Genomic DNA, 18,887 nt, shown 5'->3' with positions numbered 1-18,887 from the left:
AGCCACTGTATAAATCCACTGCAACAGAAAAACAGATATTCTATAACCTACCTTAAATTACAGATTAGCTATACTTTCTATTTTAAATATTGTTTGAATTTTTTAACACAAATACGTATTATTTTTATAAATTAGAAATAAAGGTTTTCAAATTTTTGATGACTTAAAAGTCTTGTTCATATGAATTATTTTAACAACAAACTTATAGAGATGTAATGTGAGGTTTTATATTAGTCTCACCTTTTGACCCAGCGTGCTTTCTTGCTCATTGGTATTGAAAACAGTGACATTTTCCAGATTAAACTGACTCTGCAAGTTAAGACCTATTAAAAAAAAAAAAATTAAGATTTTCAAAGCAAATCCACTGACAACTAAACTTGTGTAAGAATATAACTCATGTCAAAGAACCAAAACACATAAAATGCTGAATCTATAATTAAACAAAAGATCAAGTCAGAAATAAAACCATGTCAGACCTGCTGACAATCTGTAATTCCTGGTACAGCAAAGATACTTAAGAAAGACACATGCATACACACGCATTCAGTAGAAAATGAGCACCGTCTTTACTTTTTTCTCTCCTTCTTTTATACAGCATTGTTAATTAAAACAACGGGAAAGAAAAAACATCCTTTCGTCAGCTTAATCCTTACAAGCATGGATAAACATTCTCAGGGAAACTTTGTTTATGGTCACAGTGCTCCATATTTCTTATCAATTAACTTGTGGTTAGTTATTCCCAGGCAAACACATATATATATATAAATTTTACACTTGGCAGAAACTTCTTTTCTCCTATCTTCTTAAGACAGCAACAAGGACACAGTTCAAAGAGTTCATACTTCCCCCAGACTTCCTTGTTTTGCTAAGCACAGCAAAACTTAACTGTTTGTGTGCATGAGCTCACAAAACCACACTTGGTTTTTCACATACATTCTTTCTAAAACTCTTATTTTGGGGGTGGGGGGTAGAGAGAGACAGAGTTTCACTATGGTACCCAGGCTAGTCCTGAACTTCTGAGCCCAAGTGATCCTCCCACCTCCGTCTATAGGGACTATAGGCATGTGCTACTATACCTGCTGTCTAAAATTCACATCTTAAAGATTCCCCTAGGATTCACAGGGAATTTGGTGAGACAATATAATGGATATTTAATCAGAAATACAAAAAGAGATACAGAGAAAGAGGCATATAGAATATCTGAAGCAGCACTGGATAAAATTTTTATAAGCGGGAAAAAAACACTAATGTACAGATTTTAAAGATGCCCACAAATTCCGTGCAGGATAAATAAAGAAGAAACTCAGACCTAGATACATCATTGTAATACTGAAGAAAACCAAAGAAAAAGAAAATATTAAGATCAGAGAAAAAAAAATCTATATTATAATCACAAAAGTTACATATCTGATTTGTCTATAGAACAATGAAAGACATGAGATAAAATCAAGGCTATTTCCTATGAGATGAAATCTTACATCTAGTGCTAACCTAGAATCTGAAATCAAGTACAACTATTCTATAAGAATAAAGGAGAGCCAGGTGTGGTGAAACACGCCTACAATACTAGTAACACTGTTGGCTGAGAATGGAGGATCAAAGTTTGAAGCCAGCTTCAGTAACTTAGCTAGACCCAGTCTAACAAACAAACAAAAAAAAGGATTGGGGATTTAGCTCAGTGGTTCCCTAGTACCACACACACACACACACACACACACACCAAAAAAAAAAAAAAAAAAAGGAAAAGAAATACAACATGATGGTACACATCTACATACTTTAGCGTGATTCCATGGCATATTATTATTAATAAGTTGAAGAATCTACGATTGGTATAACTGTTTACAAATAAAAGAAAATACAATAACAATTTTCTATACTATTTTTTAACTTTTTAGAACCAGTATTATTATTATAATAAATTCAATCCAGTAGAAACTAGAAAATTTCCTGCAAATAAGTTATTTACTATATAAAAACTTACCTGATTTCTCAGACAAAGGAAAAAGTCTGGCCAAAAAGAGTTGAATTCGTCCACAGAAAACTGTATTCTGAGATTTAGATAATCTTCTTAGAAGATCTAACAATACAGAGAAATGAATGTTACACAGAATGTATCTAACAACAATATCTAACTTTCTTAACCAGTTTGTTATGAATGTTTTTCTAAAGAAATGGTTCTCAAAATGGGGGAGAAACCATTGTCACAAAAAGTACTATCAGCAACAAAACAAATTCAGCATGGATAAGATAACTTTAGTACATTTTTCTGACTTTCATAGTTTGCATCTAGAAAAGAGCTTCAAGTTAATGATTAGTTTTAATAAATCAGAGACTGTTTCCTAAAAAGGAAGATACTAATGTCTATCTTTAAAATGTTACCACTGAAGGGGAACTGGGAAACAAAAACTGACCAAATTATGAATATGCAACAACAAACCCACTATTATATATAATTATAATGCATCAATTAAAAAAATAGCAAACAACAACAAAAACAAAAGACACCATTGTTATCACTGGTATGTAATTCAACCACACATTTTTGTGACCACGTCTACATTTTTAAAAATAATCTTTTTTTCAATTAATTACTTACCATTGCACATCCGCAATAAATAATTCTTCCCAGCAGAATAGAATGTACTCTGGAATTAAGACAGAAATTATTAATTTTTCTTAAGAAGATGTCATATCCCCTTCAATAATAAGTCATAGGAAGTAAAATATTAATGAACACTGAGAATGTACTGTGCTGTCATTTTTGTCAAGCTAATAACATTTTCAGAGAAATAAAAATATTTTCAGGTATATAAAATAACACTGAGTATCTGCTATAAACATCCAAAAGTATCTTATCTTTAAGTTAATTTTTACTACTCAATCAAGTTTTACACTCAAATTTTTCTCCATATGGTTCTTATTTGGCTCTCCCAAAAAAGTACAGTATACAATTCTTTCATAGGGACAAACTTTTGGCAATAAACAATATTAGAAATAGAAGCAAAAAAAAAAAAAAACTATTCTCAGAAATTGGGATCTATTCAGAGATAATGTTAACAGGGAAAAGAAACTAAAGCACTTACTGATTTCCATGTAGCAACATTTTTTTCCACAAAAGTGAATATTGTGTCACACTGATCCAAAGGAAGACAATCCAAAACATCTCCCAGCAATACAAAAGGTGTAGATGCAGTACATATACCTTCAAGTGGAACATAAACCAATTTAAAAGTTTAAAAAACTTTAGAGTAAAATATCCCATTGAAATATAATTCTGAAGTATATCTTAAAAGGATACTTTGTCACTCACATCAAAATTTTTTTGTTTTAAAATATTTTTTTAGTTGTAGATAGACTCAATACCTTTATGTTACTTGTTTATTTTTATGTGGTGCCAGGGGATCAAACTCAGTGCCTCAAGCATGAGCCACAATCCCAGCCCAACACATCAAAGTTTTATAGGGACAAGAAACAAAAAGCAACCAAAAGTCCAAAATAGACATACTTAAGTAATTTTTGATATGTGCACTCTGTGATACAGTAGTCTTTTCCAATAACATGGCAGGCACACTAAGAGCTTTAAATTTGCTAACATTTAATTCTTATAACCTTATGAGATAATTCACATTATCTTCATTTTATAGAATGGGAAAACTGAGACACAAAAAAACTAAATAACTTGTTCAGGATCTCAGAGCCAATAAATGGTAGAGCTGGGATACGAACCCAGGCAGTCTGGCTCCACATTCTGTTCTCTTCACCACTAAGCTATTTGAGAGAATATAATGCAATTAAAAACAATGGTTATGATGACTACAATAATTTGGAAAAGTGCTTTAAGTGAAAAAGGTAGGATTCAAAATTGTATGGGTGTATCACAATAAATGTTTTTAAAAGACCAGAAAAACTATAACCACATACCAAAATAAATGGTAGCTTTTAAAAGGAGAATTAGGACTAGGATTTTCCCTTTTTCCTCATCTCAATGTTCTGTAATGTTGCTAAATTATCTTTGATTTAAAAAGATTATCTTCAAAAAAAAAAAAGATGAAAAGGTGTGATCTGGTTTCAACTATGATTTAACATTTAAAATAACAGTATTGTTTCAAGGAAAAGTGATTTAAAAAAGTTAGTTTGACTCTAAAGACAATGTTAAAGCTTTAAATTCTTCTTAACAGATCATTCAGACTATCTAAAAATACTTTTATATCCCTACTCATTCTTTTTTCTATTTTAAGATAATGGTACTAACACTGTGTTTTAAAAACGTACACTTACACATGAGAGGGAAAAAAAAATCTAGGGGCATAGTAAGCCCAAAACACTGCATCAATAAAATATATCCAGAAAAAGGAAGTAATATTTCCAGCTCTACTCTGTACTATTATGGCATCAGAATGCAATGTGAGAATACTGCCTAGAACCAGTGGGTGGCTTAAGGCAGCATATTTCAACTCATCACAAGGGTTGAAGTAATAAGAACTAACAGGACACCATCAATGTGTGGTCTAGGAGAAGCTACACAACCACCTATCAGGGAAGTTATAGCAGGGAGGCAGAGTAGGCTAGAGATAAGAGATTAGATTAGATGACATTAAAATCTTAATGAAACTTGGACTCTGTGATACTGTATGTCCTGTAGATCCAAGAGGAATATTCTCTTCCCTTTGCACAGTGTAGTCTGTAACACAAGCAATAATTATAGAACTTAGAAAAATTATCTGTATTCTACTGTCAAAAAATATGAGTCAACAGAACTAAGCAAGGGCTTGGGAATTTAATTTAAAAATAGAGAATGGCTCATGGTGATTCTGATGAGCTGGCAGGCACGGGAACCACTGGGTTATATGATCTCCGAGAACTTTCACAGCCTGTATCCCAGCTTCCAGGCCAATCTTTCTGATTATCTTAACACTGGCCACAGATACCCCTCTCTAGTTTCTAAATGTTCACATTCCCATGGTTTTGCTTATCATTTTTTCTGCCTAAACAGTCTTACTTCTCTTTATTATGAAGCAAATTTTGACTCTACCTTTCAAAGCATACAGTAGATGTTAGCTCATCTAAAAGACTCCCTCGTATCTTTAAGCAGACCAACTCATTGATGCTTCTGAAGCATACTGTACATAAATCTCCTATAAGATATCCAAACTAATAACCTTTGCAAAAGATCTAACTTTCAAAGGGTAGGCATTTTGTATGTTTGGACTAGTAAATGTCTGATATGGAAGAAGCTCAATAAATATCCACTGAATTGAATTAAATTTATTTATGAACAATCTTAAAATATGTCACATAAATAATACTCTTTCAAGAAGAAATGTCCCCCTCAAATAAAATAAAAATGCACCTGAGACTTTATAGTTTAAGTTTGTAAGTCCTCACCTTTCCCAATTAAAGTTCTAAGTACAGTCACTGTTTAACTTCAAGTGTAAAGTATCATCAGTCTCACAAGAGTAATACAATAAGTTAACAAATAAGCTAAACACACACTATAAACTATTTGATAAAAAAATAGGCAGGGAACACTGCACTGTGAAACTCATTTAAGTATGTCTAATGAATGAATAAATTTTAGGCACCCTGTATAAAAGTTTGACAGGTAAAAGCAGAACTTACAGACTTAAGTTCACAAAATAGCTTGTTGTAACACTGGAAGGCCGCTTTTACCATGCATGTTCCAGTTTTTATAGAAATAGATATTAATATGTAATATGTATAATGCTTTCTATATTAAAAACCAGTTTTCACATGTTATTTGAATACATCAAATAAGTATTTTAGCCAAATGGTTAAAGAATGCTAATAAACTATTTTTCATTTCTTTTTTCTGAAGATATTATTATGTTCATAGTATTAGTTCCTTAATAGAAGCTATATGTATTAGGCACTGTGTACTTACTATGTACTTTGTTTACCTAAAGGTTCTTTTTTTGAGGGTGGGGAAAGTACCAGGGATTGAACCCAGGGGTGCTTAACCACTGAGCCTCATCCTCAGCCCTTTTTAATATTTTATTTAGAGAAAAGGTCTTTCTGAGTTACTGAGGTTGGCTTTGAACTTGCCATCTTCTTGTCTCAGCCCCAAGCCACTGGGGTTATAGGCATGCACCACCAGGCCTGGCTTACTTAAGATTTCTTTAAACTGTCTTATACCATTTACTGCCCTATTTTAATAATCTCCTGTCAGCAGTCTCTCTCAATCCAATTATTCTTCTCCAGCTGCTCTTCAATATGGCATACAAAGCCCTTTACAAATGACCTTAATCTACCACTCCTGCTTTTTTCCTCATCATTCTCACTATCTTCTCACCCTCCTACTCCACACAGTTCTCTAGCCATGTTGAACTTGGCTCTTTCCTGTTTATGATGAACTCATCATCTATTACATTTCAGCTAGAATGTTAGTTTCCTTTCTAAAACCTTTCCTGATTCCTTTAGATTCTAAAATTTAGGTAGGCTTGGTGGCACATGCCTGAAATCCCAGAAGGTGGAGGTAGAAAGATCGAAAGTTTGAGGCCAGCCTGGGCAACTTAGAAAGACCTGTCTCCCTAGTAGCAAAAAAAAAAAAAAAAAAAAAAAAAAAGGAAAAACAATCTGAAATTTAAAGTTACTCTTCTTTATTCCCTTCAACCACACTTCATTCCCAGTCAACCACAGTACTTACATCACAGTAAGATATTTACACATCTGTTTCCTCCATTACTCACTAGTTCCATATAGGTGGGGCATATATGTTATTCACCACTGAGTCTCCAAATCCTAAATTAGTACCAGGCACATAATAGATGCTCAATACATATTTATGGAATGAATGAAACAAATGGAGAATAAAGAAAGTGCCAAAATGTGTACTGTAGAGATGAGAAACAAGTGTGGATTAATTTGATTGGGACAAATTTTTGGCAATAGTGGATGTGAGGCAAAATTTGAAGAATGAACAAAATTAGACAGAGGTATGAGGACAAGTTTTCAAGAAAACATGTCATGTCCAATATAACTCTGAAAAACAAAACAAAACCATACTTACCTTCAGTTACTCCCCCAATAGCAAGAGAAATAATAGCTAAAACGTTTTCACATGATGAATGATTTATCTACCAACAGAGGAGAAACAATTTAATTTAGGGACAAGAGTTCAGACTAACTAATTTGATAACAATAAAAACATGTCCTCTGACATTACATTGATTATCACAAATATAGAACAAAATATTCCATATAGGAGATAAAAATATTTTCTCAGATGAAAATTCAAAACATGAACAGTCCTATACAGAATTAATAATTCTAGCAAAATGTCAACTAAGTAATAAGCAAGTGACTCACTAAAAGTCCAATGGTCTCAGAAAATGGTTACATTACTATGACTAAGACCATAAGCTAACCAAACACAGAAGTGCTAAGGCTAAAACTCAATCAAAGGCAAAAGCAGGGCTAGGAGAATAGTAATACGTGTGCACTGTATGTCTGAGGAAGGGTTTAATAGTATGTAGTACTTGGGGACTATATTACTTGGGGACTATAAAATCATAATAGCCAGCATTTACTGACTGTTCACTGTGTTGTTTTACACAACACTGAAAGAATAGTATTTTTCCTCTTACAAACGAAACTGAAGCTCCAAAAGGGAAGTAACTTTCCCAATGTCTCACAATGAAAAAGTGAGTCAGTCTGAAGAACAGGAAAGAATCAATTTGATGCAGAATTGTCTGAGAAAAAGGGATCCTATATTATGAACACTAAAAGAGAATCAAGCTCTTTGTGATTCAACCTTTGCTTGATCAAGAATATGCCACTCAAATTTTTTCTTTCATTTAGAAGACTCACTAACAGCAAATAAATTCAGGTTCTCCACGGTTAAATTAAATTTCTTTATTGAGAGAAAAGCCTTAGTTATGTACATAAGCTTACTGACAGGGAGGATGTCAGAAGAAAATGAGGACATGAAATTCTAGTTCTTAAGCTGAATATCCTTAGACAAGACCTTTCATGTCACAACAGAATGTGCTACTATTCATACAGCAGTGAGACAATCCCACCTCCAACCACTCTAGTTCTAGTTCACCATGGCAGCATGTCAACCTTTGCATCATCAAACCCTTAAAATGTACCAGCGCTATCAAAATCCTTCATCATGACAATACTCTTATTCTATCAAGTCAGCTTTCACAGGCAGTAAGCCCACACTAGGGGAAAAAAGTCCTGTATAAATACCCATTCTAAGGATAAAAGCAATTTTCTAATAGCATTTTTTAAAAATTTGCCAGTAAAATTTTAACAATGAATAAAAGAAAAGCATACTTACAATTTCTTCTTCTAGAACACCTCTGAAAGCTTGGTCAAGTGTACATTTTTTTTCATTTTCACTATTAAAAACAAAAAAAAACTTGTTTTTTACATAAAGCAGCATAAGTATAAATATTCAGGCAAGTCTTTTTCATAGACAATAATGCCTTACCTGCCAGGTAACTGGCTGAAGGTACATAATAATGGCTTGATATTTTTGTTGTTCAAGGCCTCTCTGGTAGATTTCTAGAAAAATAGAAATGGCAAATAATTGGAAATATTTTTCTTATTATTTATTGAAAAATATATTATTCATCAACAGTATGTCTTTCTAACAAAGACAGATTTGTACCTGGGAAAAATTGCTTACCAGTCATTTTCTCAGTAGTTTTTCTTTTCTTTCTTTTTTTCTTTAATGTGTTTTTAGATGTTGATGAACCTTTATTTTATTCATTTATTTATATGAGGTGTTGAGAATTGAACCCAGTGCCTCCCACATGCTAGGCAAATGCTCTGCCACTGAGCCCCAATCCCAGCCTCGTAGTCTTTATTTCAAATGTCACTTCATGATACAGGGTCCTCATGATTTTAAATCTGGTAAGAACTTCCAGCTAGACTTTTTCTTTGTGAGTTTCCCCTCCTCCTCCTCTTATTTTTCTTTTTCTTTTCTTTTTGGATGAAGAATCTGGCTATGTTGCCCAGGTTGGCTAAACCCTGTGGGCTCAAGCAGTCTTATAGCATCAGCCTCCCAAGTAGCTGGTACTATAGGTCCCACCACCTCACTGGACTCCTTCTTACTCTCTCTTTAAATATCACACTCATGAGCATATGCTTTCTTTTTTTTAATTATATACGGTTCCTTATTTACATTTTGGATTTGAAGTTTCATAACTCCCTCAAGATCCTTGATAATACTATCCTATCCTATCCAGTCCACCCAACCTTATATCCCACTACTTTCTATGACATACTCTCCACTAAAGTCTGGCTACTTTTTCATTATTTCCTGTCAAGCTCATTCTAGTGTTACACATCTATGCTGTTCTTCCCACCTGCTTATGCAAATTCTATCCATTCTTCCAGACCTATCTTAAGTCCTACCTCCTCGAGGTACTTCATTCAGCTCAGTCTCAAGATACATAGTAAGCAACCGATCATAATTTAGAGACAAAAATATTGCAAAGCCATTCTTCTGTGTAAATTCGTATGTATTTGGAAAGTCATTGTATTACCTCATAGGGAGCTGGATTTATACTTTAAATGCCCATCCCGGGCTCTTACACTAAACAGCTGAGTAACTTCAGGCATATCCCTTTATCTCCCTGTGCGCCCTTTTCCTCACCAGTAACATAAAAGGGTTGTTGTCCTTACTATCATCACCAGCTTGTTAGAAATGCAGCTGTCCCTACTCCAGCCTTACTAAATCAAGATCAACTTAATATTTTCAAGTGATATCACTCAATTAAGCTGGAAAAGCACGGGACAGATCATTCAATTAAACGGTCCCTTTCAGGGTTAATGTGATTGAAGTTAAACGATTCTGATGACATAAACAAGGCATAATTCATAAAAACAAAATACACTGTTATGGGGGGAAAACCTTGCAAACACAAAAACTACTGATTACAAAGATTCTTCTTTCTTTCACATAATTTTCAACCTGGCAATATTACGATTACCAAAGCACAAAATATCTGAGTAGTTGAATTATGCCTTGAAACATTGGTATGAACAGTAGAGATGAATACAGCCAAATGACCTGGAACAACATCTTAACACATATATTTCTGTGATGGGCAATATAAAAAGGACAGTAGATTCTGAAGTTAGAAAAACCTGAGAAGTCACCTAACTTTTTGGAGGATCTCGATTTCTATATCACGTACCAGAGATAATAAAAATAACCCATTTAATGTTATCTATCAGTTAAATGAAGTAACATGAAAGTGTTACTTTCCGAAATGCTCAAACTACCTTTTCTCACTGGGCAAGACTAGAGGTGCAGCTCGTAACCTTTCCCAAAGGTGAACTCCCGCTTGGGAGTTCCTTTTCCATCTCTAAGGGTGAGATACTAAGGGTCAAAGGGTGGTGAACAGACTGCTGCGACATCTGGCCATTTAGGAGGCGGAGCGGGAACCCTGTCACTGGGAATAAACCAGTCCCGCCCTTCCCCTTCACCAGTTCCCTTTCTGGAGACACCTGCCAGGTTAAACGAACAGAGAAACTGAACTTGACCGCAGGCACTGTGCAGCTGAGCTCTCGGAGCCTGTCATTAAGGCATCCAGATAATCAGGTCCACTTACGCGCAGGCGAATAAGCCAAGGCGGACAGCAGAGGACCCAAGGAAGGGGAAGGTAGTGCGCCTTTTCCTACCTCCCGGGCGCCGGCGGGGCCGGGAATGGACGCAGCGGCTTACACCCCACTGTCTCGCTTTATCCCAGGGAAAATTCGAGAAATTTCAGGAAAAGGCTGGGAAAGAATAGTGTCGCGTCAGGACTGCTCACCGTAAACCGCATCCGCGCTTCGGGCAAACTGAAGAGCGGCGGCGTCGGAGACATCTTCTCGATTGCGCGTGCAAGCCGCCGTTCTGCGGCGCCGGGTGATGACGTCAAGCCGGGAGCAACGAGATTGCTAGCTCCCAGCCTGGCTAGAGTGGCCTCTGAACAGAGGTGCCAGCCAGCCAGCCAGCCGCTGCGCGCTTAGGGGCTGCCTGAATCCAGGTGGTCGTAGGACTTTAGAGTCAGCCACACAGTGCCTAGTCCGAGTTCTTGGGTAGCCCATAGGCTGAGGGGACTTGAGTAGCCTCGCTCTGTAAATCCGGACACACACCAGATCCTTGTGGTTTTCCTGGTTTGGGGAGGGCGGGTGAAGGGCGGCTGTTTGCGGCTCAGACGGCCGCACAGGGAGGAAACGCTGCCTGGGCATCCCAGGCAGGTGGGTTATCTGGGGGACTCCAGGCTAGGAAGTTGTGGCCGTGGACTGCCGGGCCGCTTCTTCCCCGAAACTTGAAGTTCGGCGTGATGACAACGCTGCGGATCTGTGAATCAAGTCCTGGGACTCAGTGGGTTCTGTAGTTCATGGAGCACGCTTTCCTCTTTTTTTTTTTTTTTTTTTTTTTTTTTTTTAACTTGTCCGAGATTTTATTAGCAGGACCGTAGCGGCCAGTCGCAGAAGAGAAGGGGGTCGACAGAGAGAGAGAGAGAGGGGGACGGAGGGAGGGGAGAGGGGGGAGAAAGGAGAGGGGGGAGAAAGGAGAGGCGGAGAATAACAGAGAGAGTAAGAGCGCTTTCCTCTTTTCTGAAATGAAAATTAACAGTTTTCAAGGGGGCGGTTGAAGAGAATGAAATAGCAACCGGGATCGTGGATTGTAGAGCAATATAAGTTATATATATAATATTTATATTTATTTATTTATTTTAACCTAGAATCAATTAAATTTGCATGTAGTTCTCCTCTGAAAGAGGAAAAAGTAGGGAGGAATACAGTCCCCGTTGCGATTGGAATATCGGCTGTGCTGTAACACATCCTGGGTGGAAGGATCCCTTGTAAAATCGTGTCCCATTGCAATTTCCTCCCTTGCCACTTTTCCCCAGGAGAGGCTTCCCCAGTGAGAAGCCGAGCAGCAGTAATCGTCAGTTGGAGTTATGCTATGGAAAAAGTATGCAAAGGAATTTTTGCTCTTACTCCATACATGTCTCCAAAGAAGAAGGCTAGGTGCATACTACACCTTGTTCTCTCTAGTGATGGCCAGTAAGAACACAGGGAGCTAAGAAAAAAGATAACTTAGCAGATTCTTGCCAATAAATGCGAATGTGAGTGATGATTATTGCCTGGATGATTACCGTGCCCCCCTCCCCTTTTTTTAAAGTCAAAAGAGTCATTGAGGTTTAATTGAAAACTCATGTAATTAATGTAATTTAAATGTAAATTAAACTTACAAATTGAGACCAAATTAGTGGAATATACTTTATCAATGTAATGGTAGGAGAAGAAATGAGCTTTTTTTTTGCTGCTAAAATGAGTGAAGCAACAAAACATAGAGAAGAAAACAGCAAAAAGGTAGCAATCATCAGGTAATAGGGAGTGTTTAAGGGGTACAGATTTTCAGGGGTAATTTAAAAATTCTAGAGATGGATGGCAATGGTTACATAACAGTGCAGCTGTACTAATGCCATTAAATAGGACACTTACATTGGTCAAAATGCATAACTGTATGTATATCTTACCGAGGTAAACAATTTAAAAGCTATTTTTTAAAAATCAGTCCTTGGCTAAGTACTAAATGGAAAAAATAATCACAGAAAAGAATGATCTTGAACCCTCAAGATAAGGTTATATGCAATAAGGCAAAAAAGAAGGCAATTTTTAAAAAATCTGTCAGAGAAAAATCACAGTAAAATACATTAGTATTTAAGTTGTGAAACATTTTTATACTTCACAATGCACTTAATATGCTGTATCTCATTAGATGTTCTAATATTTTGAGCTAGATAATATAACTGTTATGCTCATTTAACATAAAAAGAAGCAAACTCAAAGACAGTGTTCTTGATAGAGGTTATCGGCAAAAGTGAGACTAGCCAGGGGTTTTGATGCCAAATTTTGTTCATTATACTGTTATACTGTCTTAAGTAATGACCATTTTTGTGTGTGTGTAATTTTTATGAGCCAGATGCTTTTTTTTTTTTTTTTTTTTTGCTACTGGGAATTGAATTCAGGGACACTCCACCACTGAGCCACATCCCCAGCCCTATTTTGTATTTTATTTAAGGACAGGGTCTCACTGAGTTGCTTGGCACCTGCTTTTGCTGAGGCTTTGAACTCGTAATCCTCCTGCTTCAGCCTCCCCAGCCTCTAGGATTACAGGCATGCACCACTGCGCCCTGCAAGCCAGGCACTTTTTCTTGTATTATTTCTACCTTTGACAGCAATTTTGTACATATGTGTTAACAAGGAAACAGCTTCATTTACTCTAGGTCATGTGGACAGAGCAAGCTGAGATTGGGATCTGAGCCTAGATCTAATCCCAAAGTCTGTATTTTTCTCAAGTCTTAACTCTTGAATCTTTACTAAGTCGTGGCCCTGATCAGTGTCTCATAAGTTATTTCCTTACAATTGGATAACAACAACAACATAGGCGTTTTTAAAAGATAATGAAACATAAAGAATTTTAAAAAGATATTAATAAACATTTTTAAAAAGGACTGACATCCAATGATAAGTAACATTTTCATTTAGAATTATTGAGCATCTGTTTTTCTTCATATGCTGGCTTTCAAGGTAAGATAAAGTGTACTGGGGACTGCCTCTGTTAAGAAATGACCTTCCGGGTTAGATCCTCAGCACCACATACAAACAAAGATGTATGTCCGCCGAAAACTAAAAAATAAATATTAAAAATATTCTCTCTCTCTCTCTCTGTCTCTCTTTAAAAAAAAAAAGAAAGAAAGAAATGACCTTCCATGGGAACTCTAGGTGTGTGGTTTAGAGCAGTTCCAGGTATTCTTCATTCCCCCTCTTTCCCCTTGGGCACTATTGAGTTTCATTTATGACTAGGATGGTAAGCTCTAGGGAAAAAAGGAACAAGGGGGCGGCTAAGTCTGCTTTACTTTTAGACCCTATCCTTCCTATTTCCTAGGCAAAAGGAAACCTGCTCCATACTCACCAGTCAACCATATTATAATGCTGGATTGCAGATTTGACTAGTTCAAGATCTAGGTCCTAGCTATTCCCTTACTCTCATGCAGTTTAAATGGATTGAAATATTTATAGGCAAAATTTGGCCAAAAAAATTAAAAAGCAGGGGTGGCTCCTGCACTTGGAAAGGAATGGGACAGAGAGTAAAAAGTAGAAGAGGGATGGCACTTTGCATATATTTTGGGACTCAAATTTTTTTGTGGAGGAAAAGGAATTTACATGAAAACTATAACTATGCTATATCCATTATAGGATGGAGGCAATTTTCACCCAGTTTATATTGATATTTTGCTCTTTATTCAACACAAATTCCTTTTTGTTTATTTAGTTTTTGCAGTGCTGGGGATTTAAATCAGGGTCTTAGTCATGCAACACAAGAACTCCGTTGCTGAGTTGTATTCCTAGGCCTCAACACAAATTTCTTAAGAGCTTATGCTCTGTCAGGCTCAAGTAAAATATTTTTGGATTGTGTAGTATTATCAAATCATTATGACAGGTACTGTATTGCTGTAGATTCAATATGTTTTTTCCCTCTGAAACTCAAGTTGAAATTTGCCATTACAATGGTGTTGGAAGAGCACTTGATGGGAGATATTTGGGTCAGGGCAGCAGAGTCCTCATGAATGGATTAATGCCTTTCTTTCTTGTTGATTTTTGCACATTTATCTCCAGCCAAGTCTGACCTTCAGCACCATGGACAGTGACCCAACACTCCCAGGATGCTGCTGACCTGAACTGAGTCCATCAATAGACAATATTGAGTCTTGATCTTTCCCCATTTGTGGTTTCTGGGGACATGCAGGGTACAGAGTCTGGGCTTCCCAGATCTATGTTCCTGTGGGGTTACCAAACACTGCTGCTGCTGCCACCAAAAATCTCCCTTGAGCTGCCTGTGAATCCCTAGCTCTCACACCTTGCTCAGTGAAGCTTGAATCTCTGAGAAGGAAGTGTGGGGAGGCCACATGGAGGGGAGGAGAGGATTATGTGAAGGCTCACCCACGCCCTTCCACCATTTGCCTCCATCTTGCTCCCCACCCTCTCTCTTCCCCCAACCCCTCTTCCTCTATCCCATCTGAAATGGGTAGTGGCTTCCCTAAAAAGGGGCTGAGGATATAGGTCATATAGAGCACTTGCCTAGCATGTATGAGACCTGTTTTAGATTGACAAGAACAATATTAGAGGAGTAAAAGTTTGTGGGTTCATGGTTTTAGAGGTCTTAGTTCATAGAAGGCCGGCTCCACTTCTCAGAGCTCAAGGTGAGGCAGAACATCATGACAGGAGAGTGTGGTAGAGGGAAGCAGCTCACATGATGATCAGAAAACAGACTTCACTTGCCAGATACAAAATATATACCATACCCCAAGGCCACACCCCCAGAGACCCACCTTCTCCACCCACACCCTACCTGCCTTCAGTTACCACTCAGTTAATGCCCATCAGGGAATTAATTCAATGTTGGGTTAAGGCTTTATAATCCAATCATTTCTCCTCTAAACCTTCTTACATTGTCTCACACATGAGTTTTGGGGGGACACCTCACATCCAAACCATAACAAGACCCTTGATGCAACCCCCAGTCCTGGGGAAAATAAAGGTATCATGATTATTGTATGACAAGGAATAGCTCATGCTAACATAAGATCTAGATAATTATTATAGAAAATAGACAATCCAAAAGAAAAGTAACTGCTGAGTCCAGGGTGTTCACCAAGCTAGTGCCCAGAAATCTGTAAGCACCCTAAGTGTCTATTTGCCAACCTTGCTGAGAGGATGTGGTTGAAGTGTTAGGGGAATACCTCCTACCAGGATTGTTTCCCCCAGTTTATATCACCATTTTGTTAAGTCAACTTGATGTTAAAACATAGACGATTTAATTAGAGCCAAAACTGTTTCCAACTATTAATTCATTAATGAATTGCATCAACACTTAATATTTTATCTTATTCTCCATCAGATATTTACTAGGTATTAATTAAAGCAGAAAGATTTATTCACAGTACTTTAAAATATTTTTATAGTTCTATGGTGAATCAGCATAAGCTAATTTTGAACAGTTATCTGTCAAAGGGATAGATAAGTACAATTATTTGTTGCAGTTTTTAGGAATCCTATTTGTTGGAAGATAAATATTCCTAGGATTAAATTGTGTCTATATTCAAAATGATCAACAACATAAACCAAAGTGTCAGTTAATTCATAAACTAAATAGAATAAATGTCTAAAGCTCAGTGTTATTTAATATGCAGTATGAGTAGAAGAGTGTAGCTTCAGAAGACAACAGTATACTTTTGAATATAGATTTGAAGGTTAAGCAGTTGTATTATTGAAAAATAAACATGGCCAGTTTACCATCCATCCAAAACCTTTTTTCCTAAGGTGTATTGACCTGAATTTAGCTGATCCATAAGCTTGATAAAAATTATTTGAACAAGCTAAGTGGGATGGCTCATGCCTGTAATCTCAGCGGCTCTGGAGGCTGAGGCAGAAAGATCCTGAGTTCCAAGCTAACTTCAGCAACTTAGTGAGGCCCTAAGCAACTCAGCCAGACCTTGTCTCAATATATATATATATATATATATATATATATATATAAAGGCTGTGGATATGACTCAGTGGTTAAGCACTCTTGGGTTCAATCCCTGGTACCAAGAAAAAAATTTATTTGAACATAAATATCAAATCAAGTGCTCTATAAGTATTGGGATTCGCATAGCTTTGATCTGTTGTCTAAGTAAGTAGGCTGAGAATTTTCTTTAGATCAAAAGGGGTATTTGGGTGGCTGGGGCTGTGGTTCAGTGTAGAGCGCCTGCAGTGCATGTATTCGATCCTCAGCACCACATAAAAACAAAGATATTGTGTGTGTGTAAAAAAAAAAAGGGGGGGGGGTTTGTGGGGGTCTTTGGCCGAGCTGTCCTTTGCACTCGCACGTGTCTGCCTCCTCTTTCGCGACGCTGCCTCTGCTGCGCTGCGTTCCCCTAGCCCTGGCCATCGCGCCCGCCCCTCCGCCCCAGCCGTGCGTCTGGGCTTCCTGCAGCCTCCTGTGGTTGAACACAAAGAAGACCAAGATTTTGTTGCATTGCTGACGGATAAAATTAATGAAGAAGGGGTTGGGGTTGTGGCTCATCGCTAGAGCGCTCGCTTACGAGACACTGGGTTGGATCCTCAGCACCACATTAAAAAAATAAATAAATAAAATAAAGGTATCGTGTCCAACTACAACTAAAAAAATATTTTTTAAAAAATTAAGGAAGAAAAGAAAATCCAGAAGCATAAGTCCCTACCCAAGATGTCTGGTGGCTGGGAACTGGAAGTAACAGGACAGAAGCTAAATTAGTGTGAAAAGTTGATGGGGAAAAGATCACTGTCACTTTCAACATCAGCATCTCACCAAAATTACGGTGAGGAGGAGCCCTCAGAAGGGCAGAAGGTTAAGAACGGGAGCCTGAACTGACATCTACTCCCAATTTCATGGTTGAAGTTACGAAGAGTGATGGCAAGAAGGCCGTTGTACTGGGCTGTCATTATCCAGATGGGACAAGAAAAGGAAGCCGAGAGTGACATTTTCTCTATTAAAGAAGTTAGCTTTCAGGCCATTGGTGAGTCTGAATGGAAGGACGCTAATTACACACTAAACAGATTCCCTGGACTGGCCCTTGTATGACCACCTAATGGATTTCCTTGGGGACGAGGGGTGGACAACACTTTTGCAGATGAGTTGGTGGAACTCAGCACAGCTCTGGAGCACCAGAGTACATTACTTTTCTTGAGGACCTCAAAAGTTTCAAGGGATTGGAGTTCAGGCTCAATGGTACAGCGCTTGCCTAGTGCGTGTGAGGCACTGGGTTCCATCCTCAGCACTACATAAAAATAAATTATAAACAAGTGTATAGTGTTCATCTACAACTAAAAGTATATATAAAGTTTCATAAAGATCCAGTGGAGCAATCAGAGACACTGAAGGCCTTAATTTTATGGTGAGCTTTGACCAGTGAACAAAAACTACCGGACACCAGACTGTGTGCTTTGACATGGTTATGATCCTAACATCATGGGGGGAAAAAATAAGCAAATTTAAATTATTGCTATTATGCTCTCATTTACTGTTCATTTGCAAGTTTTCCTGTACAAATCTATTATTTCTAGATTTTTGTATAACATAATGATGGACAATAAAATTCTTTTATCTCCTCCAAAAAGAAAAAAAAAAAAAGATCAAATAGGGCCAGGCACAGTGTTGCACACCTGTAATTCCCAGCTGCTAGGGAGGCTGAGGCAGGGGGATCCTGAGTTCAAAGCCAATCTCAGCAACCTCGAGATACTAAGCAACTCAGTGTGACCTTGTTTCTAATAAAATACAAAAAAAAAAAAAAGGGCTGGGGATGTGCTCAATGGTTGAATGCCCCTGAGTTCAAAAGGGGAATTGAACTCTCTCTCCCCACAAAAAATCAAATAGGTTCAAGATCATGTAAGAGATCAATAACTAGAGAAATTACTTCTTTCATGGGGTGTTCATAATTCTTTTTCTCCTTGATTGCTTTCATATTGAGCTAGTTAAATTTTATATGGCATATAACAATATTGTGTGTGAGTTTCTTTTTTGAGACAGAGTTTCACTAAGTTGTGTGGGTCAGCCCTGAACTTTTGATCCTCCTGCTTCAGCTTCAAGAGAAGCTGGTAGTGAAAGATTATATATGTGCGTGCCACCTCACCCAGATGAAACGAGATTTTTTAAAATGAGCATTACACTAAAATATCTTTCATTCTGAACTATGTCATATATAGATATTGAGTTTTGAAAATATTAAACTAAAAACCCCCTTTTCCCCTTATGGTGCTGGGAATTGAGCCCAGGGCCTCCAGTACACTAGGCAAATACTTTACTCCTTGAGCTTTATCCACAG

At 37.3% G+C, this 18,887-nt stretch overlaps 1 protein-coding gene and 1 pseudogene across 2 annotated transcripts in view; one reads left to right on the top strand and one right to left on the bottom strand.

Moving 5' to 3' along the window:
• The window catches only part of Thoc1 (THO complex subunit 1), a 45,895-nt gene extending 34,975 nt beyond the window's left edge, over nt 1-10,920 (bottom strand). The window contains exons 1-8 of one of the 2 annotated variants that reach the window (XM_046438520.2): nt 10,794-10,920; nt 8,462-8,535; nt 8,309-8,369; nt 7,031-7,097; nt 3,087-3,205; nt 2,600-2,648; nt 1,985-2,080; nt 241-323 (exon numbers count right to left, since the gene is read on the bottom strand). In XM_046438520.2, the coding sequence (XP_046294476.1) occupies nt 241-323; nt 1,985-2,080; nt 2,600-2,648; nt 3,087-3,205; nt 7,031-7,097; nt 8,309-8,369; nt 8,462-8,535; nt 10,794-10,847 (603 nt within the window). In that variant the 5' untranslated portion in view covers nt 10,848-10,920. The remainder of the gene's footprint in view (nt 1-240; nt 324-1,984; nt 2,081-2,599; nt 2,649-3,086; nt 3,206-7,030; nt 7,098-8,308; nt 8,370-8,461; nt 8,536-10,793) is intronic. The other variant, XM_046438519.2, reaches the window with a different exon arrangement.
• A 6,301-nt stretch (nt 10,921-17,221) lies between these two features.
• The window catches only part of LOC124088772 (uncharacterized), a 40,405-nt pseudogene continuing 38,739 nt past the window's right edge, over nt 17,222-18,887 (top strand).

Source organism: Marmota monax, unplaced genomic scaffold (assembly GCF_021218885.2).
Source record: "Marmota monax isolate L192 unplaced genomic scaffold, Marmota_monax_Labrador192_F-V1.1 WCK01_AAM20220418_F8-fsc00232, whole genome shotgun sequence".
NCBI classification, from domain to species: domain Eukaryota; kingdom Metazoa; phylum Chordata; class Mammalia; order Rodentia; family Sciuridae; genus Marmota; species Marmota monax.
Note: the sequence above shows the minus strand (reverse complement) of the source record. Positions and strands in the feature narration are given on the sequence as shown.